Raw genomic sequence first — 23,823 nt, 5'->3', positions numbered from 1 at the left:
GGTTTGTTCTGTCTGGTCATGTCTTGTTTTTTATTTTTTGTCAGTTTTTTTTACTACAATTCTGGTATTTTCAATAAAACTGCACTTTGATCTCTACCTTGTCTCAGAGCAGTACGTGACAGACGGTGACAAAGGCTGTAACAGACTGGAGGAGTGCAAAATTAAAGCCTAACCAAAGTCACCAACACAAGCTATCTAAAACAGTTTACATCATGTAGAATAGATCATACAGTAGGTGGCCAACCACAATGAGCTTTTTACCGCCATGGGCATCGGCACCATGGATTTGCAGCTTTTGACCACTGAGTGGCGCTTTAACCACAAGTTAAATGCAACAAATGCATCAAAGCACATTTTTGCAAATCTCCATCAGCATTGCCTCGCCAATGTGTTACATTTAACAGCTGCAGTCAGGGAAAATGAAAGAAAAACACTGTAGTCAAAATGTTTAATATTCACAGATTAAAATTTAGTAGTTTAGAATGACTAATCTGCACAGTATTATACCATATTTTAGATTCGAAACATTTAACAGGTGTGTGTAGTACTATTATTATAATTTATAATATGAATCATGTGTTATATTATCCTAAATAAATGGTGGTTTACTTTGCATCTGAGCATTAAAAGTGGTAGACCTCCCTAAACTAAAACAAGAAGTTAATAAATTAAACCTTCAAAGCCCTGCTTCACTCATCTGTGCTTTGTCCAGCGAAACTGTCTTTTACCATTGTCGGGTACTTGAGTATAATAAACCTCTGTTATTTACTCGTTATTGGATTCTCTGCCTTTTTTCCCATCACTAGACGTAACAGAAAAATCTGACCATTGATGAATCCAGCAAGAATGGCAGAGCTTTAGGAATACCTAACTACTAGCAACCAACGGATGGATCATCAGGAGGAACAGGTCTCCACCACCCCTAAGGCAGGACAAGCTCTAGTGACACAGGTGTCTGAGGTCATTACCCAAATTCAACAGCTAAGATCGCCCACTGCACCCACCCCACCGCCTGTTCCCCTCAACCCTACCAACATCACCAGCCAGCATGAGCCCAGGATAACAACGCCTGAAAGATATGCGGGTGAGCCAGACCTGTGTCAAGATTTTCTGACTAGATGCTCATTATTTTTCTCACTTCAACCTGTTACATTTTCCCCTGAGAGATCCAGAGAGGCGTTGGTGTTAAACCTGCTGTCGGTGGTGTGCGGCTCTTTGGAGTATGGCGGTGTGGAAAATAACAATCCTTGCTGTTCCTCGTTCCAGGCACTCAAAGAGGAGATGAAATGGGTGTTTGACTGCGCGGGTGATCTCCACCAAGGCAAGCATTCAGTTTCTGACTACATAATACAATTTCGCACCCTGGCTGCCGAGTGCCACTGGAACGAGGAGGCGCAGTGGGACAGATTCCTTCATGGGCTGGCTGACCGTGTCCAACGTGAGATTTATACATTAGATCTTCTCAAGAACTTGAACGGACTCATGGAGCTAGCTTTACGAGTCGACTCGAAGTTGGAACAGTGACGAGTGTGAAAGTAGCGGTGAACCATTTTCTTCATCCGGTTTATTGAATCGAACTGTCCTAAAGAACTACTGGTGATCCGAAAACCGATGCAACCGGTTCTTTACTCGTGAACGAGTCAATGTTTTGTTCATTATCTGGCTCGGCTTGGTGTTCATCTTCAGTTCTCTCTTTACAGCAGTTCAGTCAGTGTACTGTTTGAGATGCACATCGTTGATGAGGGGGTAGCTGATATTCTATACCAGAGTCTTCATCAAGGATTGCACTTGCATCATGATGTTCAGCATGGTCACTCGCAAGAGAATCCATGTCTGCTTCATCCTCAACAGGTTCTGCATAATTCTGTGCCCCAAACACCTGGAAAGCTTTGATGAAATCAGATCCACTATCAGTTGTGGTCTTTACAAGTTTGTCTCTTATTTTGTACTGGCAATGGATATCATCAAGACCACCAGCAATCACATCAAATGTGTGAGAGCCTCTGAATTTTTTGCATGCTAATGCTACAGATCTTCTTTCTAAGGACTCTTCATCTATCCAGTGGCAAGTTACACCAAGGTAACTTTTTCTGATGAGCAGACCAACAATCTGTGGTGGTTGCAACAAATTTGGCTTCACCCAATTCTGCAATTATAGTCTTCCTCAAGTTATCAGCAGCATCACTGATTCTAGAATGGACGGTTGATCTAGACATGACTTGAGCTTGAGGCTGTAGTGTATTAATTAATTATTTGAAAGCTGACTGTTCTACCACTGCAAATGGTTGAACACTTTCATATTGAAATTGCAGTCTTTTGAGGGACAACGTTTGTTTACAGGTGCCAACAGGACATCTGGTAACATGGTTTGCCTTGTTGATGAAAGCTTGTTTGGTGTGGCCGTGGTCTTCCTTTGACGACATGCTGCCTTCACAATGCCATTGTACTGGTCTGATTTTGATGGATGTTTTCTCTGGAAATATAAAAGAGGATTTATACAAAGTATACAAATTATAAAAAAATTATACAAAAAAATGTTTCTCCATTTGATTTTTGGAAATTAAATATTCTCATCAATGTTTATTAATATCATCATCATTATCATTATTATGCTATATAAAAAGCTTGTTGGGCTACTATAACATTTCAGTGTTTCCCCAAAAATTTTTTGAGACTTGTGGCAGCGGATGGCATCACATATTAATTAGCATATTTGTGATGACATTGCATCATCATGTTTACGTTCAATCATGATCTGTTATTATTCTACTCTCTGAAACGTCCATTGGATAAAAAAGAGAAAGCCAGAACGCTCTTGCATACACTCGCGGGGCGGTACTGGTGGCATCATTCAACTTGTTGAAAGTTGAAATTTATGCAAGAAAATTGCTAAATGGTTCTGAAACTTGCTAAATAAAAAAAATTAAGTTGCACCCATGTGTGTGAGATGCTGAAGCTGTCAGGGCAGTTACATTGTTATGCCAATACATAACGACAAGTTACTTCATTACACGATTCATAATATGCTTAAAACACTTGACAATCAAGCTAACATGTTAAGTCAAATAAAATCTTGACAGGCGTTCCTGACCAAACTATTACATCAAGTTTAATAAATAATAAAAATAACATTACATAAACAGGGGTTAAAGCGGAAAAAAATCCTTAGCCTGAACTTTTTTTTTGGGGGGGGGGGGGGGGGGGGGGGGGGGGTGTTTGGAGAGAAACTCCAAAGACAGACTTCATTCAAATATTGACGATAATAACGCAAATACAGTAACAAGAGCTTAAAGTGCTTAAAAATGGTAAACAGACTGAAATAGACATGAATCTCTTCAATAATTATGTTTGGCACCATTTATTTAAAAGTACTATGTCAAATAAAGTGTTATCTTCTAAACAATAACAAGTGCTTAAAGTGCTTAAATAATTAAGTGCTCAAAGTGCAAAAAAACTGAAGATTAAAAGTGAAATCCAGGCTATTATCACTTTTTTTCTGGGATAACTCGCATGTTGATTTGAAACCATCAGGCTAGTTAACGCTTTTTTTTTTGTCTTCTGCCAGTTTTATACACAGGGTGACCAGTGGCTGCGAAATTCTGAATGACAAATCATGTTCTGGTATAAATGTGCACAAACATATTTTTTAATCGCAGACATGGTCAGTCATAGACAATGGTGTGTCAGCTAATAGTTGCTGCCGGCTAGAGACTTGCACCCCCGTGTCGGACCCAGCGCCACTAATTGCGGCGCGGGACAATAATTGATGGGTGAATGCGGATGCGGGCGGCAAGATATTATTGTGTGCGGGTTGCGGGAAAATAAAATTATTTGCGGGAATCCCTCAAAGTGGAAATATCTAACCAAATAAAATAACTAGAAACAAATAGACCTTTATTTATAATAAAATAAAATAAAATAGACTTTGCGGAATGAGAGGATGCGGATGATACCATAGACAGATACGTGTAATTCGATTCCAAAATAGCATATATTTAAGGGTCAAATTGGATGGATTAGAAGCACGCAGACCGGATGATGTCCTCCAGTGGTGGAAAAGACGAATTTCCAAGATTAAGCAAACACGCCATGTACTTTGCATTCCAGCTAGCGGAGGGCTTTCAGTATTTGCGGTCGCATACTGGAGCGGAGACGGATTAAACTGAAGCTCTCAACAGTCAACAACATGATATTCCTGCATGGGCACAAGTAGTCGTACAGTTTTTTTTTTTTTTTTTTTGTAAATTCAGTTTATTTTTATTTTTTTATTTAGCTAAATATTTAAAATTGGTCTATTTTGTTATTGAAGAATAAGGATATTTTTGTTAAAGGGGGGGTGAAATGCTATTTCATGCATACTGAGTTAAAGGGTTGGATTCCCATGCTAAACATGGACGAAGTTTCAAAAATTAAGTTGTACGTTTGAAGGAGTATTTTTGTTCCAAAAAAACCTCTTCCGGTTTGTCACAAGTTTCGGAAAGTTTTTTTCGAGTATGGCTCTGTGTGACGTTAGATGGAGCGGAACTTCCTTATATGGGTCCTGAGGCACTTCTGCCGGAAGAGCGCGCGCTCCAGTATAGCAGAGCACTGAGAGAGGCTGAGCACAGCCTGATCAGAGCGAGAGCGTCGCGAAAAGTCACAAAAGAAGTGAGTTTTTGGTTGCCAGGGCAAGACAACCCTGCACAGATTACCAAAAGAGAAACAGTATTAAGGGACCAGTGGATGGAGTTTATTTTTACAGAGCATCAACGGAGTTGTGCAAGTGTTTTTGTTTGTTCCCTGCATTTCGGATTGCACATCGTTTATTTCTTAAGGATAATGCAGTCCCAACGGAAAAGGGTCACGATTGTGTGTTGGAACTGCATGCGGTGAGTAAAACTGCTTCAAATATCTCTGTGTTTTTAACTTAGCTATCAGCGCATACGCACATCAAGTAAACAACATGCGATGTTGTCATCAAACTGCACTTTCCACATGTACAGCTTAAAAAAAAAAAAAAAAAAAAAGACGACATAAAGTGGAACTTAGTCATTTTCCAAAACCGCTAAGCAAATATATACAGTTTCAGTACATACCACATAGCATACCGCCTTTGCTGATGCTGCTCTTGTTAAATTTCAGCCTCTGGATCTGTGTCACAGCTTCCACATGCTCTCAACTCAAAAGCCTACTGGCGCTCGTGATTCTTTAGCTCCGCCCACACGTCACGCCTCTAGGCGCTCGTGTTTTTCCGGGAAAAATCGGTACAGACTATCTTTCTCTTATAAATATAATAAAAATAAAGACTTTTTGGAGTTATGAAGGATGCAGTACTACTCTATAGGTACTCAAGATTAACAGGAGATTGAGTGAAAACGAGCATTTCACCCCCCCTTTAAATGTTTGAAGGAATTGCGCAGGCCCCATAAGCTACTTTTCCTTTGAACATGAAATAAATCCAGGTTTATTATTTTTATATAATTTCTTACTTTTTTACTGTATTTCTATATTCTAATTGTTCTTTGTTCATGTTCATACTTTTAATGAAACCCAAATAAAACTAAACATTTGTTTATTTTCCGTTTCTTTATTAATTTATATTCAACAGTGTATGCAATGTATTAAAAAAAAGAAAAACTGCTATACGTTTATCCGCGGGATTTTGCGTCGGGAGCGGGAGAACGTCGTGGTAAGTTTGAGTGCACGGGCAGCGGCTCTATGACCGGAGTTTGGTGCTGCGTTCCTGCCAGGTTTTTGAGCTCATCGCTATTTCAAACCACGACTAACGACTTTGTACCATTCCAGGCAAGTCACGCCAAACTTTCTGTGCGCAAGGAAATTTAGCTAGATTATTAATTTTACTGCAACGTTACAGTGTCCTAAAATGTAATTTTCAACATGTACCACTTGCATAAACACTGCATCCGTAGGGGCTGTCACTGTTGTTTCGCGTGCTGTGACGTCAAAACCCAGAGTACATCGATCTAGTACGAGTTCACGGATGGGAAGTCACAGGTTTGACTGCCGTTCCAGTGCACTTTCCCGGGTTTAAGGTTGGAAAAACATGGGTTATGGGTTGCCTGGAATGCAACATAAATCATAGCGAGCAAGCACTTTCTTACCGCTGCCGGCATACAGAAGCTTCCTCGAACAAATCATGCAGAAACAAGCCCAGGGCTCTCTGTTTCTTGCACCAACTGCCAAAAAGCGCCATTTATTTTTGAGTCATTTATCTATTGCTAGAAGTCTAGGACAGCATCCCCAGGCTTCATAAACTTCATAAACGTTCCTCTCATATGATTGGTAGAAAAAATAAATTGGCTCGAAAATATTGAACTGCATGCGCAGGCTCTCAAATATTAATTTTTTTTTCCTCACGGCCACACGCCGGAGATCCGGCACGGTGCCGGAATACTTTAAGCCCTGCATAAATAGTATAATAAAGTCTTCTTATCACAATGTGATAAGGCTGATATCACCGCAGCTGGCAAAGTTTGCATTACCTCTTTTCCTCCCCTTGTATGTGAACAACTCCTCTACGTACGGCCATGGGCACTCATCATCTGATATTATATAAATTTCCACTTTGAGTGCTGTGCGAGTGCTCCATTACCTCTCCCTTCTGTAATCGCGTGCCGGATCCGTTTTCCCACTTTGTTCCGGTACCTCGCAATTTACAATTTAAGCACTGCATTCATGTATGTGCCATAAAAATATATCTCATTTCTCTTTAATTTCCACTGTGAATGAGTTATCATGCCAAATTCTTTCCACAGTTGAAGTTGATAGGGTATCGGTAAAAAAGTCACATCATGTAAGTCCTGTGATTGCCAGTTGGCCCTGAACCTGCCAGTAGTACTTATGTGAACACCTTGGCATGGCCTTCCTGCACCTTGAGGTGAGCAACCTGAAATGGATCAGTTTTTGTGCTGCTCTTCACTTCAACCAGGCCAAAAGGAGGTGACTCTGAAGGGTCATACACCCGACCGTCTGGACTGGCCCCGAGATGTGATGCGTCAGGGTGAATGACGAATCCTGCTGGTAACACATTAACTTGCAACAGTTCAGCATAGTTTGCCAGCACTTCAGGCTCCACTAGTAGACCATGTTTCATTGCAGCTGTTTGCTTTGTGGAGCCTCTGATCATCTGAATAGCTACAGACCCCAGATCTGCACGACAAGCCCTACTACAACAAGCATCCCAAAAAACGACTAGCAGTCAGCCTTGGTCGCCGTAGTTGTGTCCACGCAGGACATTTGGATTGTTGCTGAGTTTCTTGTGCTATCTCGCAGGACAGCTGCGGTGACACTTCAAGAGACTGGAGATGCATTAACTGATGCAAGGTCAGGACGAAATGCAACCTGGGAAAAGTGTGCTGCATCACAGGAAGGGATGGAAATTCTGAAGCCATGTGGAGGTCACTGGACTTCTTGGGTGGACAGTGATAGGACAAGGGGGATCCACGAGGGACAGACCCAAATTTAGATGGCGTCATGTCCCTCTCAGAAAGCCCATCCAATACAACAGCCATGAGAGGTTGGGGCTGCACCTGGCTTAATTTGCTTCCAGATGCCATCATATATGGATCTGGCAGTGGTCCTAGACAAGAGAAACACAAGATTATTGGTCACACAAAAGAAAAGTTAGACATGAGTGCATAACTATATTTAAATTGTATTAATTATATCTGCGGTAACCATAATTTGGTTAGTCATAACATCCAAAAAAAAAAACTTAACTTGCTCTCACAAAGCAACAAAAAGTTAAATTAATCACCCGTGTATGCCTTGTACAGTGTGGACCTCAGACTGTCCTTGCCAACTGTTTTGGGCTTTTGGACCACCAGCTCACTAACCGGTTAAGGATGGATTCCCTTTAAAGTAAAAGACAAAAAGCAATTACAGTCTGTAGTCACTCCTGGGAGTGTTTTTATAATAATTTACAGTTGTTAGAGATTCACATCGGTTCTTAGATAATAATGACATGTTTATCACAAACCCACCTGTGTTCTTGGTCTGTGCCATCTTTGCAAGCCACTTGTGCAGGCCAGTGGGGGTGGAACAGCCTCCAGACCCAGCTGTGAATAATGTGCGGTCTGGTACAGGATGGCAACTATGTGATTGCAGAATCCTTTACCAGTCGCACAACTGCAGGAGAAAGCTTTCAGGTTGGCACTCTCTACATCCAGTGATATCTAGACACAATACATTAAATAGGTTACAATTAAGTCATACTTATGTTGCTACATCAATGTTCACAATAACATGAAACTATAACTTTCAGTAGGGTGACCAGATTTGAGTTGGTAGAAAAGAGGAGTGAAGTGAATTTGTGAGATATTTCATCAGGAGTAATGAGTGTGCAGAGCTGCGTACATAATGCAAATATGATTACATTTCATGTATTTTCAATGTTATTTTATTAAATAGGTATCAAAAAAGAGGACATGTCCAGGAAAAAGAGGACGTCTGGTCACCCTACTTTCAGTAAAATAATAGTAAGTGAAGAAATTGCCGCAATCGCAGCAAGAAGAGTGAACACGTAAGAACGAGCAACTTTTGCCAACCGGCATTCTGTCTGTCTATTGTCAAACCTCCAGTTTGTGAGGCTCCTCGCTCTTTCTCATTGACCTGAAGAATCTATCTCTCACTACTACCTGTCCCTGGAGTATATTTGATACTATAACCGCATGCAACAAGAAAACATTAAGTGTTATCTCACATAGAAATACACAACTTTACAAGACAATGTCAGTAACATTTCACATTTACCTAGTACAGCTTCACCAAATTACTGGTTATGTTAATCTCATGCCTTCTCACTTAAACATACACACAACATATTCACTGCGATGTGCGATACCTTATATTACAAATTCACAACACCTAAGATTTACACTTAACGTAAACAGAGTGATACGGCTATGGCTTAAGCTAGCTTAAGTTTACCTTGGTAATTGTGGATAAACTCTTCGCGGAAGAATTTATATCCCTTGTGCAATTTGTTCCCTTTAGTGGACGAATGCATCTCCAAACTCTTCACCACATCGGCTCTGGTGAACTTCAGAAATCAACTCGGGCTCGTCAAAAACACTCTAGCTTCCATTTCTCCGCCAACAAAGCTCACATCGGAACTGGATTTACGCTTCGTTGACATGTTTCCATTTTTTGCATAAATGGTTTATTGCAGGCGTACTCAGTAATGAATTGTGATTTTAAAAGTAACGAAGTACCGTACTTAGCTTTCTTTTTTTTTTACTTAAGTACAAGTAAAATTAAAGTCTTCAAATTATACTCAAAAAAGTAGAAGTACCCAAAAAAACTACTCAAGTACAGTTACGTGAGTAGTTGTAATTCATTACTTCCACCTCTGATTGGCAGACGCTGCTTTGCCCACCAACGTGTGGTTGAGATAGTCAACACTGAAAAAAAATGCTTATTAAACATCAGTTTCAGTGGCTTAGATGGTAAGGCACATGTTTTTGATGCAATCGACCCAAGTTCGAACCACCTTTTGCCAAACGTATTTTTTGAATGAGAATGAGCTTTATTGTCAGGTATGTTTACACATACAAGGAATTTGTGACAAGCTCCACAGTGCAAAAGAGTGACAGGACAGGACACAGATAATAAAAAAAATAATATACAAATATACAAAATAGCAATGTATAAAAAAGCAAAAACACAATATGTAATATCAAGATCTAGTTTAACTTTATTGTCATTTCATTACATGTGTGGACATACAGTGGAATGAAATGTGCCTCACAGGACCACGGTGCTACATAAATACAGACATACAACAAAGTAAAACAGTAAAACCTATACACAACTAACCTAATGACAGATTTTGACTATAAATATATAGTATATATAAAAATTGTGTACCTATACATAAGAAAAAATGTTTCACATAATACTGTACCTACACACAACTAAACTACTGGCAGATTTTGACGTTAAATATACTATATTTAATGTTTACCTACACACAAACTAAAAAATACAAACTATAAGAATGTTTCACATAATCACTGTACCGATACACAACTAACCTACTGACAGATTTCGACTATGAATATACAATATATAAATGTTTACCTATACTTAGACTGTAGTAAAAAAAAAGTGTGAAAAATCTAGTGCGCATAGAGGAGAGTGTGTTACTACAGGTGGTTTGTACATTCCCTGTAGCACACTTCTAATTGCACAAAAAAAAGAAAAAAAAAAGAAAATAGTTTCAGACAGTTTTTCTGTGATGTGGTAATGTTGGGGGATGCAGGGGGTGAGATGGTCCATGTTTCAGTAGGTAGGGGGTTTGTGTGGGGTTTCAGTGGTGTGTGGGGTGATTTGAGTTCAGGGCTCTCACAGCCTGAGGGAAAAAGCTGTTGAGCAGTCTGACGGAGCTGGCTCTGATGCTCTGGTACGGCCATCCTGATTGTAGGAGCAGGAAGAGACTGTGGGAGGGCTGAGTGGGGTCCTTCATGAAACTGTTGGCTTTGCTGTAGCATTGTGTAAGAAAAATGTCCAGAATGGAGGGGAGTGGCGCAGCAATGATCTTTGCAACTGTGTTCACTGTCCGCTGGAGGGTCTTGTGGTCTGCTGCACTATAGTTCACAAACCAGACAGGGATGCAGCTGGTCAGCATGTTCGCAATGGTTCCTCTCTAGAATCTGGTGAGAATGGGTGGAGGGAGACTTGCTCTTTTCAGTCGGCGGAGAAAGTGTAGGCGCTGTTGTGCCTTTTTGGAGAGTGACATGGTGATTGAAGTCCAGGTGGGATCCTCTGTAATGTGCACCCCCAGGAATTTAGTTCTGCTGACTCTCTTCACAGTCGAGCTGTCGGTGGTCAGTGGGGGGGTGGTCAACGGAATTTCTCCTGAAGTCCATCACAACCTCCTTTGTCTTACATTGAGGGACTGGTTGTTAGTGCCACATCATTCAGCCAGCTTTGCCACTTCCTCTCTGTAGTGCGTTATATCACTGTTGCAGATGAGACCTACCACAGTTGTGTCATCCGCAAACTTGATGATGTGGTTGGAGCTGAACTTGACAGTGCAGTCATGGGTCAGCAGCATGAAGAGCAGTGGGCTGAGCACACATCCTTGTGGTGCACCTTTGCTCAATGTGGTAGTGTTTGAGGTGTTGTGGCCGACACGGACTGACTGAGGTCTTCCAGTTAGAAAGTCCAGGATCCAATTACAGAGGGAACTGTCAAGGCCCAGCAGGTTTAGTTTATTAATGAGCTGTTGTGGGATTATTGTGTTGAATGATGAGCTGAAGTCGATGAAAGCATTCTGACATAGGAGTCTTTATTTTCTAGGTGGGTAATAGCCAGGTGGAGTGTGTAGGAAATTGTATCGTCTGTAGAGCGGTTTGGACTGTATGCAATCTGGAGCGAATTGAGTGTGTTGGGTTTTGATGTTGTGCATAACTAACATTTCGGAGCATTTCATCTTGATTGGAATCTATGGGACGGTAGTCGTTTAGACAGGACACAGGTGATTTAATAGCAGAAAACCTTGCTATTTAGATTTTCTGTTACTAAATCTATAGCCATTTGCACTTAGTGTAAATAGTATATCGTTAAAAAATAATGCTATTTTCACTTTGTATAAATATGATCCATTGCTATTTGCACTTAGTGCAAAATCAAGTCATATCAAAAGTCTTACAATCAAATTTAAAGCCATGAAAAGGCTTATATCCCAAATGGCATAAGAAAAGTTTAATTATCCTTTCAATAGGTCTTAAAAACATGGATAGAAAAACAGGAAACCCCGATATGGATTATTGTGATTGATTATTAAACTTTAAAAGGCGATAAATAAATGTGAGCACTGCACATTTCAAAGTAGAAACAATACACTGCTGTTTTAAGTTTTTAAGTGCTACAAATGTATATCTAAAGGGAAATGAAGATATTTAGAAAAGGTTTGATGGCATTTTCATTTCATCTTAACTTTCATTTTCTCGATTGCTAACACAATTCATGAAACAATTCATAATTTTCTCTCAACTATGAATACCATTTCAAAATTACACATGCACTTGTACAAATGTCAAACTTCCACGTCAATATCAAATATTTTACTCAAAAACATATTCTCACAATCAAATTTTAGCCTCATATGACATAAGCAACGCAACATTATACTGTCTCAGTTCTGCAAAAATACAGGATATGTAAGAAGTACTTGGCTACAAATCATTTCAACAGCAATGAGTTTGAGGATGTACAACATAGTGAAAGTTATCTCATCTACAATACTGCTACTGTGTGCTGTAATTATGCTGTATCTGTAAATAGTGTAAAACAAACCGAGGCTCATGGAAATACATGCCTCTAGATACATTTCTGCTGCACCATTTTTTTTACGCACCTTACTACACGTTTTGTGGCCGTTTCAATGTGAAATGTATAGTGAGTGGTGCTAAAATACGGGTCAAATACGTGACCCTGGAACATTTTTATTACATTGATATAGGCATGTATTGCTGTGTTGCTTCAGGTATGCATTGCAGCGGTCCAGAAATCAAATATATGGGCAGTGTCGCTAACAGTTAATGCTCTATCATGTTGGAAATATCCCCTACACCTGAACTTCCTTATATGCAGGTTTGAACTGTTTTGTTGAACCTCACCTCTCAAGTGCAACTGCATACTGCGTGAGATACAAATCAAACCTACTGAATATAAAAACCCATACATATGATGCTGGATATGTGACGCTAATGTTCAAAAGTATCAGTTTTCAAATCTCACAACATGTTAAAAGTGTGATGGAATAATTATGGTACATAACTTTGTTCAGCAAAAGGAGTGAATCCTTTTCCAAATCGCTTCATTCATTTTGTTGAGTTAAGGTCTAATGTTAAAAATTGTAACTAAATTCCCCCAACATTTCAATCTGTGAACATTGTCTTCTTTTGAAATGTGACAGCTGCATGTGCTATGATAAAAACTACAAAATAGTTTTTTATTTTTTTTTTATTTTAGCTGTATCTTCTACCACTGCTTTGTCAACAAAAATTTTTAGGAGCAGTGTGGCTCCAATAGTGTCTAGTGGTCTTTAGTATGGTGCAATAAAAACAGAAATGAAGCCTGCAAACTTTAACTTCTGCAGAAAACTGTAATGAGTTCTTTATGGCTTTCTGCTCCTGACCTACAAACCTGAGGCTTATATATGTGAAAATACATTTAAAATATTCTATGATACTAAGCTTTAAATGTTAAAAAAGTACAGTTTGAATCATAAAACAAGACAAGGCAGGAGTAAAACACTACTCAAAAGAAAAAAAACGCAGATCAGAGATCATTGTGAGGAATTTACATGCATGATTAATTTTCTGAAGAGGCCAAAAAAGAGCTTATAAGAAAACATTCATTTAAAAAAAAATGATTACATTTTATTTCGTTGTATTAGTTTCTGTTTGAGAGCTTCTCTACTTATCTTCCTGTTTTCTGTAAATTCTGATAATTATCTGTCATTACGTGCAAGTATGAAGATATACATTTCCTGAACACTCCATAAGTGGCTGGTGGGGTTGGGTCCTTTGGCTAATTTTAATCTAATTACAATATTTGTCTCATTTTTAAAAAGGTTTCTATTTAATGAAATTAAATGAAATTAGGCTTATTAAAGTAACTATTATTTATACGTTTTTTTTTTCTTCTGGGGGCTGAAATAGAGGAATTTTGGTAAATTAAACAATATTTTGCAGAATGTGTATTTGTGCTGGCACTTAGGTCCATCATGGATAAATAAATATGACAATAAAACCACCAGTAGGTGCCAGCACTTCCCTGTTTTAATAAATGACTTATTGAATCATTCAAATCAAATGAATCATTCAAAATGGCTGATTCAATAGAAACGAAACAAGTAGCAGTTTCTCAATATGTAGAAGTGTCTGTGGCGACACCCGTAGACTCCTGAAGAGCGTTTTTGAAGCTCAAAGTGTCCAGAGTGGGCCGTCGCCATCTTGGCAGCACGTCACCGCGTGACTCTCCCGGACAATCGAAAATGGGCAAAAAGGTGGGAGCTGGTTGCTGAAGAAATGCCCACCTATATTCAACAGCAGTGTCAGCAGCGGCACCTGTCTCTTAAGAGGCCATGCCCTTAATTATGCAGAACTTTAAGACTTAATATAATTTAAACGGATGAGTTATAAAAAAATTCACCCCCTCACAGTTGTCATGAAGGGCAAAATTAGCTATTTAGACCAAAATGATTTTTAGAACCAGGCTGTAAACATGTTTTTTTCTGCTGTAAAGTTGGGCATTTTAACATGTGGAGTCTATGGGACTGACTCCCTTTTGCAGCCAGCCTCAAGCAGCCAGTTAAGGAATTACAGTTTTAGTCACTTCCTTGTTGGCTTCACAAAAAAGAGTGGGAGGTTGCCGCTCGGTCATGCCCCAAGTACTGTTCCAATTCAAAGTTCACATCTAGCCAAGTACAGTTCAAATCGCCAGAAGTTTTCGTGCTCTGCTCCTTTTATCAAGGATGCGCCCAGAGGTGACTTGTGTGAACTTGAGGCGGCCAGGTGTCCCAGACTGCATTTCGCACCAACCTGCAAGCACATCATTTTCAAAATATTACTGTTATTGTGTCATGAAATGCAGTTCTAAGAGTATTTCAGCAAGAATATAGTTGTTTAAAACTCAAATCTGCGGTTTATTTATAAAGATAGCGCCTATTTAAAAATTTGCTTTGGCAATTTTGTAGATGTAGCTCTACACATCTAACAACATTAGATGTCATATAAAACCCTAATGTACACAACTGATGAGAAAAAATAAGAATAAGATGTTTATTTCAATGGGAAAAAAATCTAATGTGAAGTGTCATGCAGGGAATTCTGGGAGTATTTGACTATAAGATAACAGTATTTGACTATAAGATAACAATAAATATAATAACAGTTATTTTTTTGTCTTTTTTGGTCTTAAATGAAATTTTTAATTTAATTTAAATAAATAAATACATCACTTAGATTTGCCAGTGATAATATTTAACTCCTGGGTTCTTGTTTAAAGGAGGGGTGAAATGCTCGTTTTCACTCAATATCCTGTTAATCTTGAGTACCTATAGAGTAGTACTGCATCCTTCATAACTCCAAAAAGTATTTAGTTTTATTATATTCATAAGAGAAAGATAGTCTGTACCGATTTTTCCCGGAAAAACACGAGCGCCTAGAGGCGTGACGTGTGGGCGGAGCTAAAGAATCACGAGCGCCAGTAGGCTTTTGCGTTGAGAGCGTCTGGAAGCTGTGACATTACCATGAGGACAAAACCAACCAAAAAAAACCATGGCTAACAGTCAGATTCAGCGTATATTTATGATCCAGAATCAGATCCAGAGGCTGAAATTTAACAAGAGCAGCATCAGTAAATGCGTCTCTATGTGGTATGTACTGAAACTGTATATATTTGCTTAGCGGTTTTGGAAAATGAAAGTTCCACTTTGTCGTCTTTTTTTTTTTTTTTTTTTTTTTAAGCTGTACATGTGGAAAGTGCAGTTTGATGACAACATCGCATGTTGTTTACTTGATGTGCTTACGCGCCGATAGCTAAGTTAACAACACAGAGATATTTGAAGCAGTTTTACTCACCGCCTGCGGTTCCAACACACGATCGTGACCCTTTTTTATTGGGACTGCATCATCCTTAAGAAATAAACGATGTGCAAATCCAGCGTCAAACTGGGCCTTGTTTGTAAAACAAGCATCTTCGAAATGCAGGGAACAAACACAAACACTTGCACAACTCCGTTGATGCTCTGTAAAAATAAACTCCATCCACTGGTCCCTTAATGCTGTTTCTCTTTTGGTAATCTGTGCAGGGTTGTCTTGCTCTGGCAACCAAAAACACACTTCTTTTGTGACATTTGGCGACGCTCTCGCTCTGATCAGTGAAGTCTGTTGTGCTCTCAGTGCTCTGCTATACGGGAGCGCGCTCTTCCGGCAGAAGTGCCTCAGGACCCATATAAGGAAATTCCGCTCCATCTAACGTCACACAGAGCCTTACTCGAAAAAAAACTTTCCGAAACTTGTGACAAACCGGAAGGAGTATTTTCGGAACAGAAATACTCCTTCAAACGTACAACTTAATTTTTGAAACTTTGTCCATGTTTAGCATGGGAATCCAACTCTTTAACAGTGTAAAAAACTCAGTATGCATGAAATAGCATTTCACCCCCCCTTTAATCATTTTTCATACAATAGTATAGTGTGTAATATTGGCTTCTTGTTTTATAAAACACTAAAGTGTATGATGAACAAAACCCCAGGGGTTAAATATTATCACTTGTAACTTTGAATACAAAGAATACTAAACACACACTTAAAGTCACCTGTGATAATATTTAACTCTTGGGTTCTTTTTAAGTATATAGCATATGATTACTTATTAAACAAGATATATTATATCTTATATTTGTTTATTTATTTCTCTCTATGACATAGTCGTAAGCTCAGCCCCCTTCTGTCCTCTCATTCTGATGGACAGTTTATAAAGAGCAGGAGACTTCACTCTTCTCACATTCATGGACTTCTCTGCACAGGAATAAAATCAGGTTCTTTTTTACTTAAGTTATTATTAATACCATTCCAGTTGTTGTTTTTCTAATCTTAGCTTTGTCTTCCATCACTATTAAATACTGACCAAAGTTTCATGTTTTAATGTTACAGAGTATCCAGAACCATGGGTGCCAAGGTTTCAGTCGTCAATCAGACTCCTTACACCTGGTACTTTGACACCCAGGACAACAGAGGAGTAAGATCTTACAGTGCATTCACTACGTTATTTATGCAATTCTAGAATATTAATCCTGAAACATGGTTCACTTTTTCCTAGTTAGCATATTAATAACTAAAAATGACATAATATCTCACAAAAATAAGCTTATATTTATTTCTCATTTTTTTACTGCATTTCTGATGAAAAAACGGATGTCAAATTCTGCTTTTCAGTATACATACATCGGTCCTGGCAGCACGACATCCTATGAAGAGTCTCTGGCAATCCATCGCTACATCTACTTCAGATATGAAAATCACTCGTGGAATAGTTTTTCATACGAGTATAACACGCATAAAGGCAACACGTGTTTTATCCTTAGAGAAACCTACGACCGTTCCCAGATTCAGATGCACTGCACTTCTGAGGGCGGCACTCATTACTGTCCCAACTACGGTAAGTTCCTGCAAACATGTAATTTCTGGACTACACGCTACAGCCAAAAAAGTATGTGCACCCCGACCAATACAGCAATATGTGCTTGTTCGGCATCCCATTCAAAATAAATTTTGCCTTTGCTGTTATAAAAAAAACTTTTTCAGTTTTTAATACATAATATATATATAATATTATATATTAGTTAGATGTAACAAACTTACATAATTTGATTAAAAAATAAATGTAACTGTAATCTGTTACAGTTACTGAGAAAAAAGGTAATTAAATTACATTTACTTATGAAAATGTTAACAATCACAAAGGGGGTTACATCTGAATATTTTCACAAACACACAGATTTCATTAATTTCTTTCCAAAATTGCAGTGACTGCTCTGAAATACGAGACACCAATGTTTCAGGAGTTTAGGACACAGAATATTACATGCTTATTCGATAATATTTTTTTTTATTAATTGTTTTTTCCAAAGACACAGTTAGATGCCAGTGTTTCCTGTCAAAGCTATGCAAAGATTGATTTCAAAAACAGTATCGTAGGTATTAAACTATATTTTATGGTTTTAAATCAGTATTTTACCTCAGAATGATCTCAAGGTAAAAAGAGTCTGATTTCATGGTGGCTGTGCTTATTATTATAATCTTAATTCAATAATTATAGCAGATATATATATATATATATATATATATATATATATATATATATTTATATATAATAACAGAATATATAATATATTTTATGATGTAATCTATAATATAATGTAATAATTGTTAATATTAATAATTAATAAAGTATTTCATTAAATAGTACTATTTTATTGATATAATATTAATATAATATAATTGTCACGTGTATGTTCCGTGTAGTTCCTCTTTGTCCTTGTTTGTGTCTACAGTGCTATGTGTGTTTTCCTTAAAATTTATTAAAGACTTTGAGTTAGACATTGCCTCTCCTCCTCTCTCGTTTCATGCTCCTCACAGTAGCACCTCGTGACAGAATTCCAGACCTTTAAATGAAAGTAATCGGCACCTTTTTTCCCCGATTGATTTCTTTTTTACAAAAATATGTTTTTAGTTTTTCCCTGATCAAATGGAGGAACAAGTGATGTTCCTCGCCTTAGCTCAAGCAAGCCCCGACCCGATTATCTATATGAGGGCGTTCGTGCCGCTCGTCCTCGCCAGCTTCCTCGAGGGGGAAATCCTCGTAATGCTGTTCCGGATCGGGATAACTTACCATCGCCCTGCGGAGCTCCCAGACACCACCAACCTCGGCTGGAAAGAGGCAGTCATCCGGTGTCTGGAGAGCCTCTGATCAGGGACCCATCTGCTGCCCATTCCCGAGCCAAGCTTTCTGGCCGTCCCAAAGTTAATACAGCCGGCCGTTTCCCCGTCAAGTTCATGGCCCGCCATTGGCTTCAGTACCAGCTCCTCGAAAGTGCATTGCTGTGCCTGCTCCACCAGATCGCCCTCCAGTGCCAGCACCACTTAAGTGCTACCCTGATCCCCATCTCAGCCCAGGAAGGGCTCTTGATTCAGAGTTAACCCTCTTGGCACCATGGTCGAATTTACTCGACAAGATGCGGCACTAAATAAAATGGCTGATTTTGTCAAATAGGGTATCAAATTTTATTTGACCTCCCCTCTAGTAGATAGCAGACATGTCATACTTCATCTCACTCAAAAAAACATCATGCTTCTTACAAAATCTTAGAGCTAGAGCGCATTGAATCAGTGCAAACAAAAGTGGAGCTAGTGTGAGAGTGAGCCATTTTGTCAGAGCAATATTGTAAACGGCAGCGAGTATTTGCATTAGATTATTATTATTTTTATTATTATCATCTAATGGCATCAATAAAGCTTACCCGCATTGAAGTGTTGGGACTTCTATTCGTGGACCCTGATTCTGAAGGGGAATATCTGCCTTCAGAAGATGACGGTGATTCTGAAAGTGAAAGTATAGCCCTTCACCAAGCACAAACGGTGAATCCTTTGCCCAATGTCATTGGTGGGAACATTGTTTGTAGTGGAGACTTTGTCTAATGCCACTGGGTATGTTAGATGAGGTCGAATTAGTCATAGGACAGTTAGGGGGCAACGTGGAGGCAGGGTAGGGAGTCGCAATGACAGATCTGGCCGTGCTGCTCGTAGCAGGAACAGAGGCGATGTGACACGGGGCATAGCTTTTGAACTAAACCGGTCTTGTCTACTTGTGTTTGTGTGTCATATGAATAATATATATGTGCCCCATACATGGAATAAGAGTGCCTACTGTATGTAGTAAATGGAAAATCTCTACTGCAAAAGGCCAACCGCTACATGCATTCGGTTTGTTTCTAACCTTAATTAGTAATGATTTACACAGTTTGTATATTACTTACTATTTACCTGGGCATTCAGTACTGTGCAATATAGCATACAGAAGATGAGGGACATTTAAACGTGACTTTTCATGAAAATTCTATAATCCCAGATGACCGCCACCATATGACATCATAATATGCAAATTATATGGGAAAATGTAATCCCTACATCAACTTTGGGTCATCTTTAATATTTCTATAATTTACAGAAAGTCTCTATCTTTTATCACTTTTAAGATATAGCCTTTTGAAATTAAGATGTCAAAATCGAACGTTTTTGGAAAAAACCTCTGGCGCCTAAAGGGTTAAGCCCCCGGAGGGCTCCTGATCCCCAGTTAAGCCCAGGGAGAGCTCCTGTTTCCCAGTTCCGCCCAGAAAGGACTCCGGATCTCCAGTCAGCTCCAGAGCTCGCTCCAGTGTTGGCTCCAGCACAAGAGCTTGCTCCAGTGTTGCCATGAGACTAAAGCTACCACTGGCTTTGGGCTGTCCTTCTAAGCATCAGCTTTTGGTTCCCAGAACTAGATTTTCTAATAAAGTTTTATTGTGTGATGGATCAGTGTAACTGTATACAGCACTTTGGTATACTAAGGTTGTTTTAAAGTAATTTATAAATAAATTGAAAATTGAACATTGAACATTGCTCCGCCATGACTTCCTGATCTGCCCTGGAGGCTCTCCTTGTCTTCACCTTGTTCCAGTCCTGAACTAGCCTCCAGGGCGCCTGCCCACCTCCCCGATGGTACTGTTACATGCCATTCAGGAGGGGGGGTGATCTGTCTCATGTAGTTCCTGTTTGTCCTTGTTTGTGTCTAGAGTTCTATGTGTTTACCTGATTCCTTTGGATTTATTAAAGACTTTGAGTTGGACATATATATATATATATATTTATATATATATAGCAGAATAAATAAAAGGGCAGAGATTAAAAATATATAGTAGAGATAAAAATATCCTTTCGGATACAGTTTTATGTTATTTTGCAGTCAATACAAATGAAACAGACATCTCTAATATACAGCTGTGACAGCAGCACATGGCTGGTGCTTAGCTATAGGGGTAATTGTTGACTGCAAGCTAAATAACACAAAATGATAAAGTGTAAACTATAAGTTCATTCTAATGCCATTCTAATCCCATGTGTCTGATGCTGTTTTCGAATAGGAAAAATTAAAGAAGATGAAAACCGGAGACAGCAGCAGGAAGAGGAGAGAAGACGTCAGGAACGTGAGTAAACAAGTTTTTTTCCCCTCCAACACAGATGGAAACATAAAAATTGCATCATATAAAATCACGATTTTAGCCTTGTATGTTATAAACCTTTTAATTAATATAGGGCTCTTTTAATGGTTCCCTGTTCAATATTGCCTTTATATTTGATCACTTTTAAGGAGTTAACAATATTTATTGTTCTAGGGACAAAAAAAATGTAGGTTCTCTTGCAGCTAGTCTGCAGCCACATCCAAGAAATCTTGAGGTAACATTTGATTTGTCACTAAAGTTCACCAGCCAGTTTTAAATCGGTTCTTAATTCACATTCACAGCATATTAAAACACTCTTTATTTGATCCGGAGATACTGTGTGTCGTTAAAAAGAGTCTAGCTTCGATATTTGACCACTGTTTGGATAAAACTATGTTGCAGTGGCAGTGATTTATTAATTTATGCAAAATAAAAAATTGGTACATGTGAAATTTTTAATAGAATAACAACACGTATTCATATTCGGTCACGTCTGCTGCGGTTTATTTGTGTTCACTTAGCTTCTCTGAGCAGCGTCCATTAGGGATTTTAGTCCATGTAACGACTGGGTGAAGGAGTGGCAGGAAGCAAGTGTGAGGTTAACACAATTTAATGAAGACAATGATACAAGACAATACCGAGACACAAATATGACGCTGGGAGGAATACACAGTCCAGGATGGTGGCGATGAGTGAAGTATCCGGAAGGCGGAGGTGAGTTGGCAGCAGGAGAGGGTGACACAGGAACTGCGGGGAAGCGAGCCGAAGGTAAGTGGTGTTGCTTGGTGGTGGGTTGCGTAGAGTGGACGGGGTTCCCGGGGAGACACGGACATCCAACACAGAAACACACAAGAAAGCAAAGCATAGGTCACAAACATGAAACAACACTCTAACAAACACAAGACGCTAGACAAGCCAAATATATAGGGATGAGTAATGAGTGACAGCTGTTGCTGATGAAAATTAGCAGAGATGCCCACAAACTAATCAGTGCTGACGCGTAACACACAGACTTCACCCACAAAGTGGAAAACCCAGAGATCATGGTTTACCAATTGTGACAGTACCCCCCCCCCCCCCCCTTGGCCTTAGTGCGCTCCCTCATCCGGAGCAGAGTCTCGCGGGCTCTGGTCCAGGTGTGGTGGCACCTCTGGACAAATGAGTGAGCGGAGGGGACCGTGACTTCAGATTCCAGACTAGGAAAAGCTGGTGGCTGGTAACCTAAGCTGCACTGAAATGGAGAGAGGCCCGTGGCTGACACTGGTAACGAAGTGTGAGCGTACTCCACCATAAAGAGAGGATTCTTGGAGAGTAAACATCACAACGTGCTCTCTAATTTTTGGTTGGCTCGCTTAGACTGCCCGTTACTCTGAGGATGATAACCGGAAGACAGACTAACCATCGCTCCTAACAATTTACAAAATTCCTTCCAAAATTTGCATATGAATTGGGATCCCCTGTCCGAAACCACGTCTACCGGGAGGCCATGTAATCGAAAGACGTGATCTAGGACAGTGACCTCTGTCTCCTTGGCTGTAAGTAATTTGGGCAAGGGAATGAAATGTGCCGCCTTCGAGAACTGGTCCACTACGGTCAAAATGACCGTCATGCCATTAGAGGGCGGGAGGGCTGTAACAAAATCTAGCGCGATATGTGACCAGGGTCTCGAAGGGACAGACGGCAGTTGAAGAAGCCCATCAGGAGGTCGGTTAGACGACTTACCACTGGCTTACAACTGAGCAAGCCAAAACAAAATCGTGGACGTCGCAAGCCATAAGTGGCCACCAGAATCATTGTTAACCTAAACCCTTGGTTCGGCTTATCCCTGGATGACAAGCTACGTTAGAGCAGTGACCTCACTGAATAACTTCGGACCGTAACTCCTCCGGCACAAATAAACGATTCGGTGGGCAACCAGGCGGAGGCGTTACCCCTTCTAAGGCCGTCTTGACCTTCGATTCGACTTCCCATACGAGTGCTGAGACGACTATTTCCTCAGATAAAATACACTTGGGAGTCACCGGGCAATTTGTTAGAAACGGAATGGAGAGGAATGTTACTGGTAGAAAGCCACACTTTTTGACCCACGACATAAAAGGGAGGCTTTGACCAGTGGCGATCGGCTTTGGCCTTAGTTCGCTCCCTCATCCGGAGCAGAGTCTCGCGGGCTCTGGTCCAGGTGTGGTGGCACCTCTGGACAAATGCGTGAGCGGAGGGGACCGTGACTTCAGATTCCAGGCTAGGAAAAGCTGGTGGCTGGTAACCTAAGCTTCACTGAAACGGAGAGAGGCCTGTGGCTGACACTGGTAACGAATTGTGAGCGTACTCCACCATAAAGAGTTGTTGGCTCTAGGAAGAAGGATTATTGGAGAGTAAACATCACAACGTTCTCTCTAAATCTTGGTTGGCTCGCTTAGACTGCCCGTTACTCTGGGGATGATAACCGGAAGAAAGACTAAACATCGCTCCTAACAATTTACAAAATTCCTTCCAAAATTTGCATATGAATTGGGATCCCCTGTCCGAAACCACGTCTACCGGGAGGCCATGTAACCGAAAGACGTGATCTAGGACAGTGACCTCTGTCTCCTTGGCTGTAAGTAATTTGGGCAAGGGAATGAAATTGTGCCGCCTTCGAGAACTGGTCCACTACGGTCAAAACGACCATCATGCCATTAGAGGGCGGGAGGGCGGTAACAAAATCTAGCGAGATATATGACCAGGGTCTAGAAGGGACAGACAGCGGTTGAAGAAGCCCATCAGGAGGTCAGTTAGATGACTTACCACTGGCGCAAACTGAGCAAGCCAAAACTAAATCGTGGATGTCGCGAGCCATAAGTGGCCACCAGAATCGTTGTTAACCTAAACCCTTGGTTCGGCTTATCCCTGGATGACAAGCTACGTTAGAGCAGTGACCCCACTGAATAACTTCGGACCGTAACTCCTCCGGCACAAATAAACGATTTGGTGGGCAACCGGGCGGAGGCGTTACCCCTTCTAAGGCCGTCTTGACCTTTGATTCGACGAGTGCTGAGACGACTATTTCCTCA

General features: G+C 40.0%; 1 protein-coding gene across 2 annotated transcripts in view; it reads left to right on the top strand.

The window, feature by feature from the left end:
* Window positions 1-23,823, top strand: part of LOC113066849 (trichohyalin-like) — a 38,782-nt gene that overhangs the window by 5,692 nt on the left and 9,267 nt on the right. Inside the window, exons 2-5 of one of the 2 annotated variants that reach the window (XM_026238920.1) lie at window positions 16,446-16,555; window positions 16,671-16,755; window positions 16,953-17,175; window positions 20,696-20,758. In XM_026238920.1, coding sequence (XP_026094705.1) covers window positions 16,684-16,755; window positions 16,953-17,175; window positions 20,696-20,758 — 358 coding nt within the window. In that variant the 5' untranslated portion in view covers window positions 16,446-16,555; window positions 16,671-16,683. Of the gene's footprint in view, window positions 1-16,383; window positions 16,556-16,670; window positions 16,756-16,952; window positions 17,176-20,695; window positions 20,759-23,823 lie in introns of those variants that run through there. The other variant, XM_026238928.1, reaches the window with a different exon arrangement.

This window comes from Carassius auratus, chromosome 4, assembly GCF_003368295.1.
Source record: "Carassius auratus strain Wakin chromosome 4, ASM336829v1, whole genome shotgun sequence".
In the NCBI taxonomy this organism is placed as follows: domain Eukaryota; kingdom Metazoa; phylum Chordata; class Actinopteri; order Cypriniformes; family Cyprinidae; genus Carassius; species Carassius auratus.
This window is presented reverse-complemented; position numbering and strand designations above follow the sequence as displayed.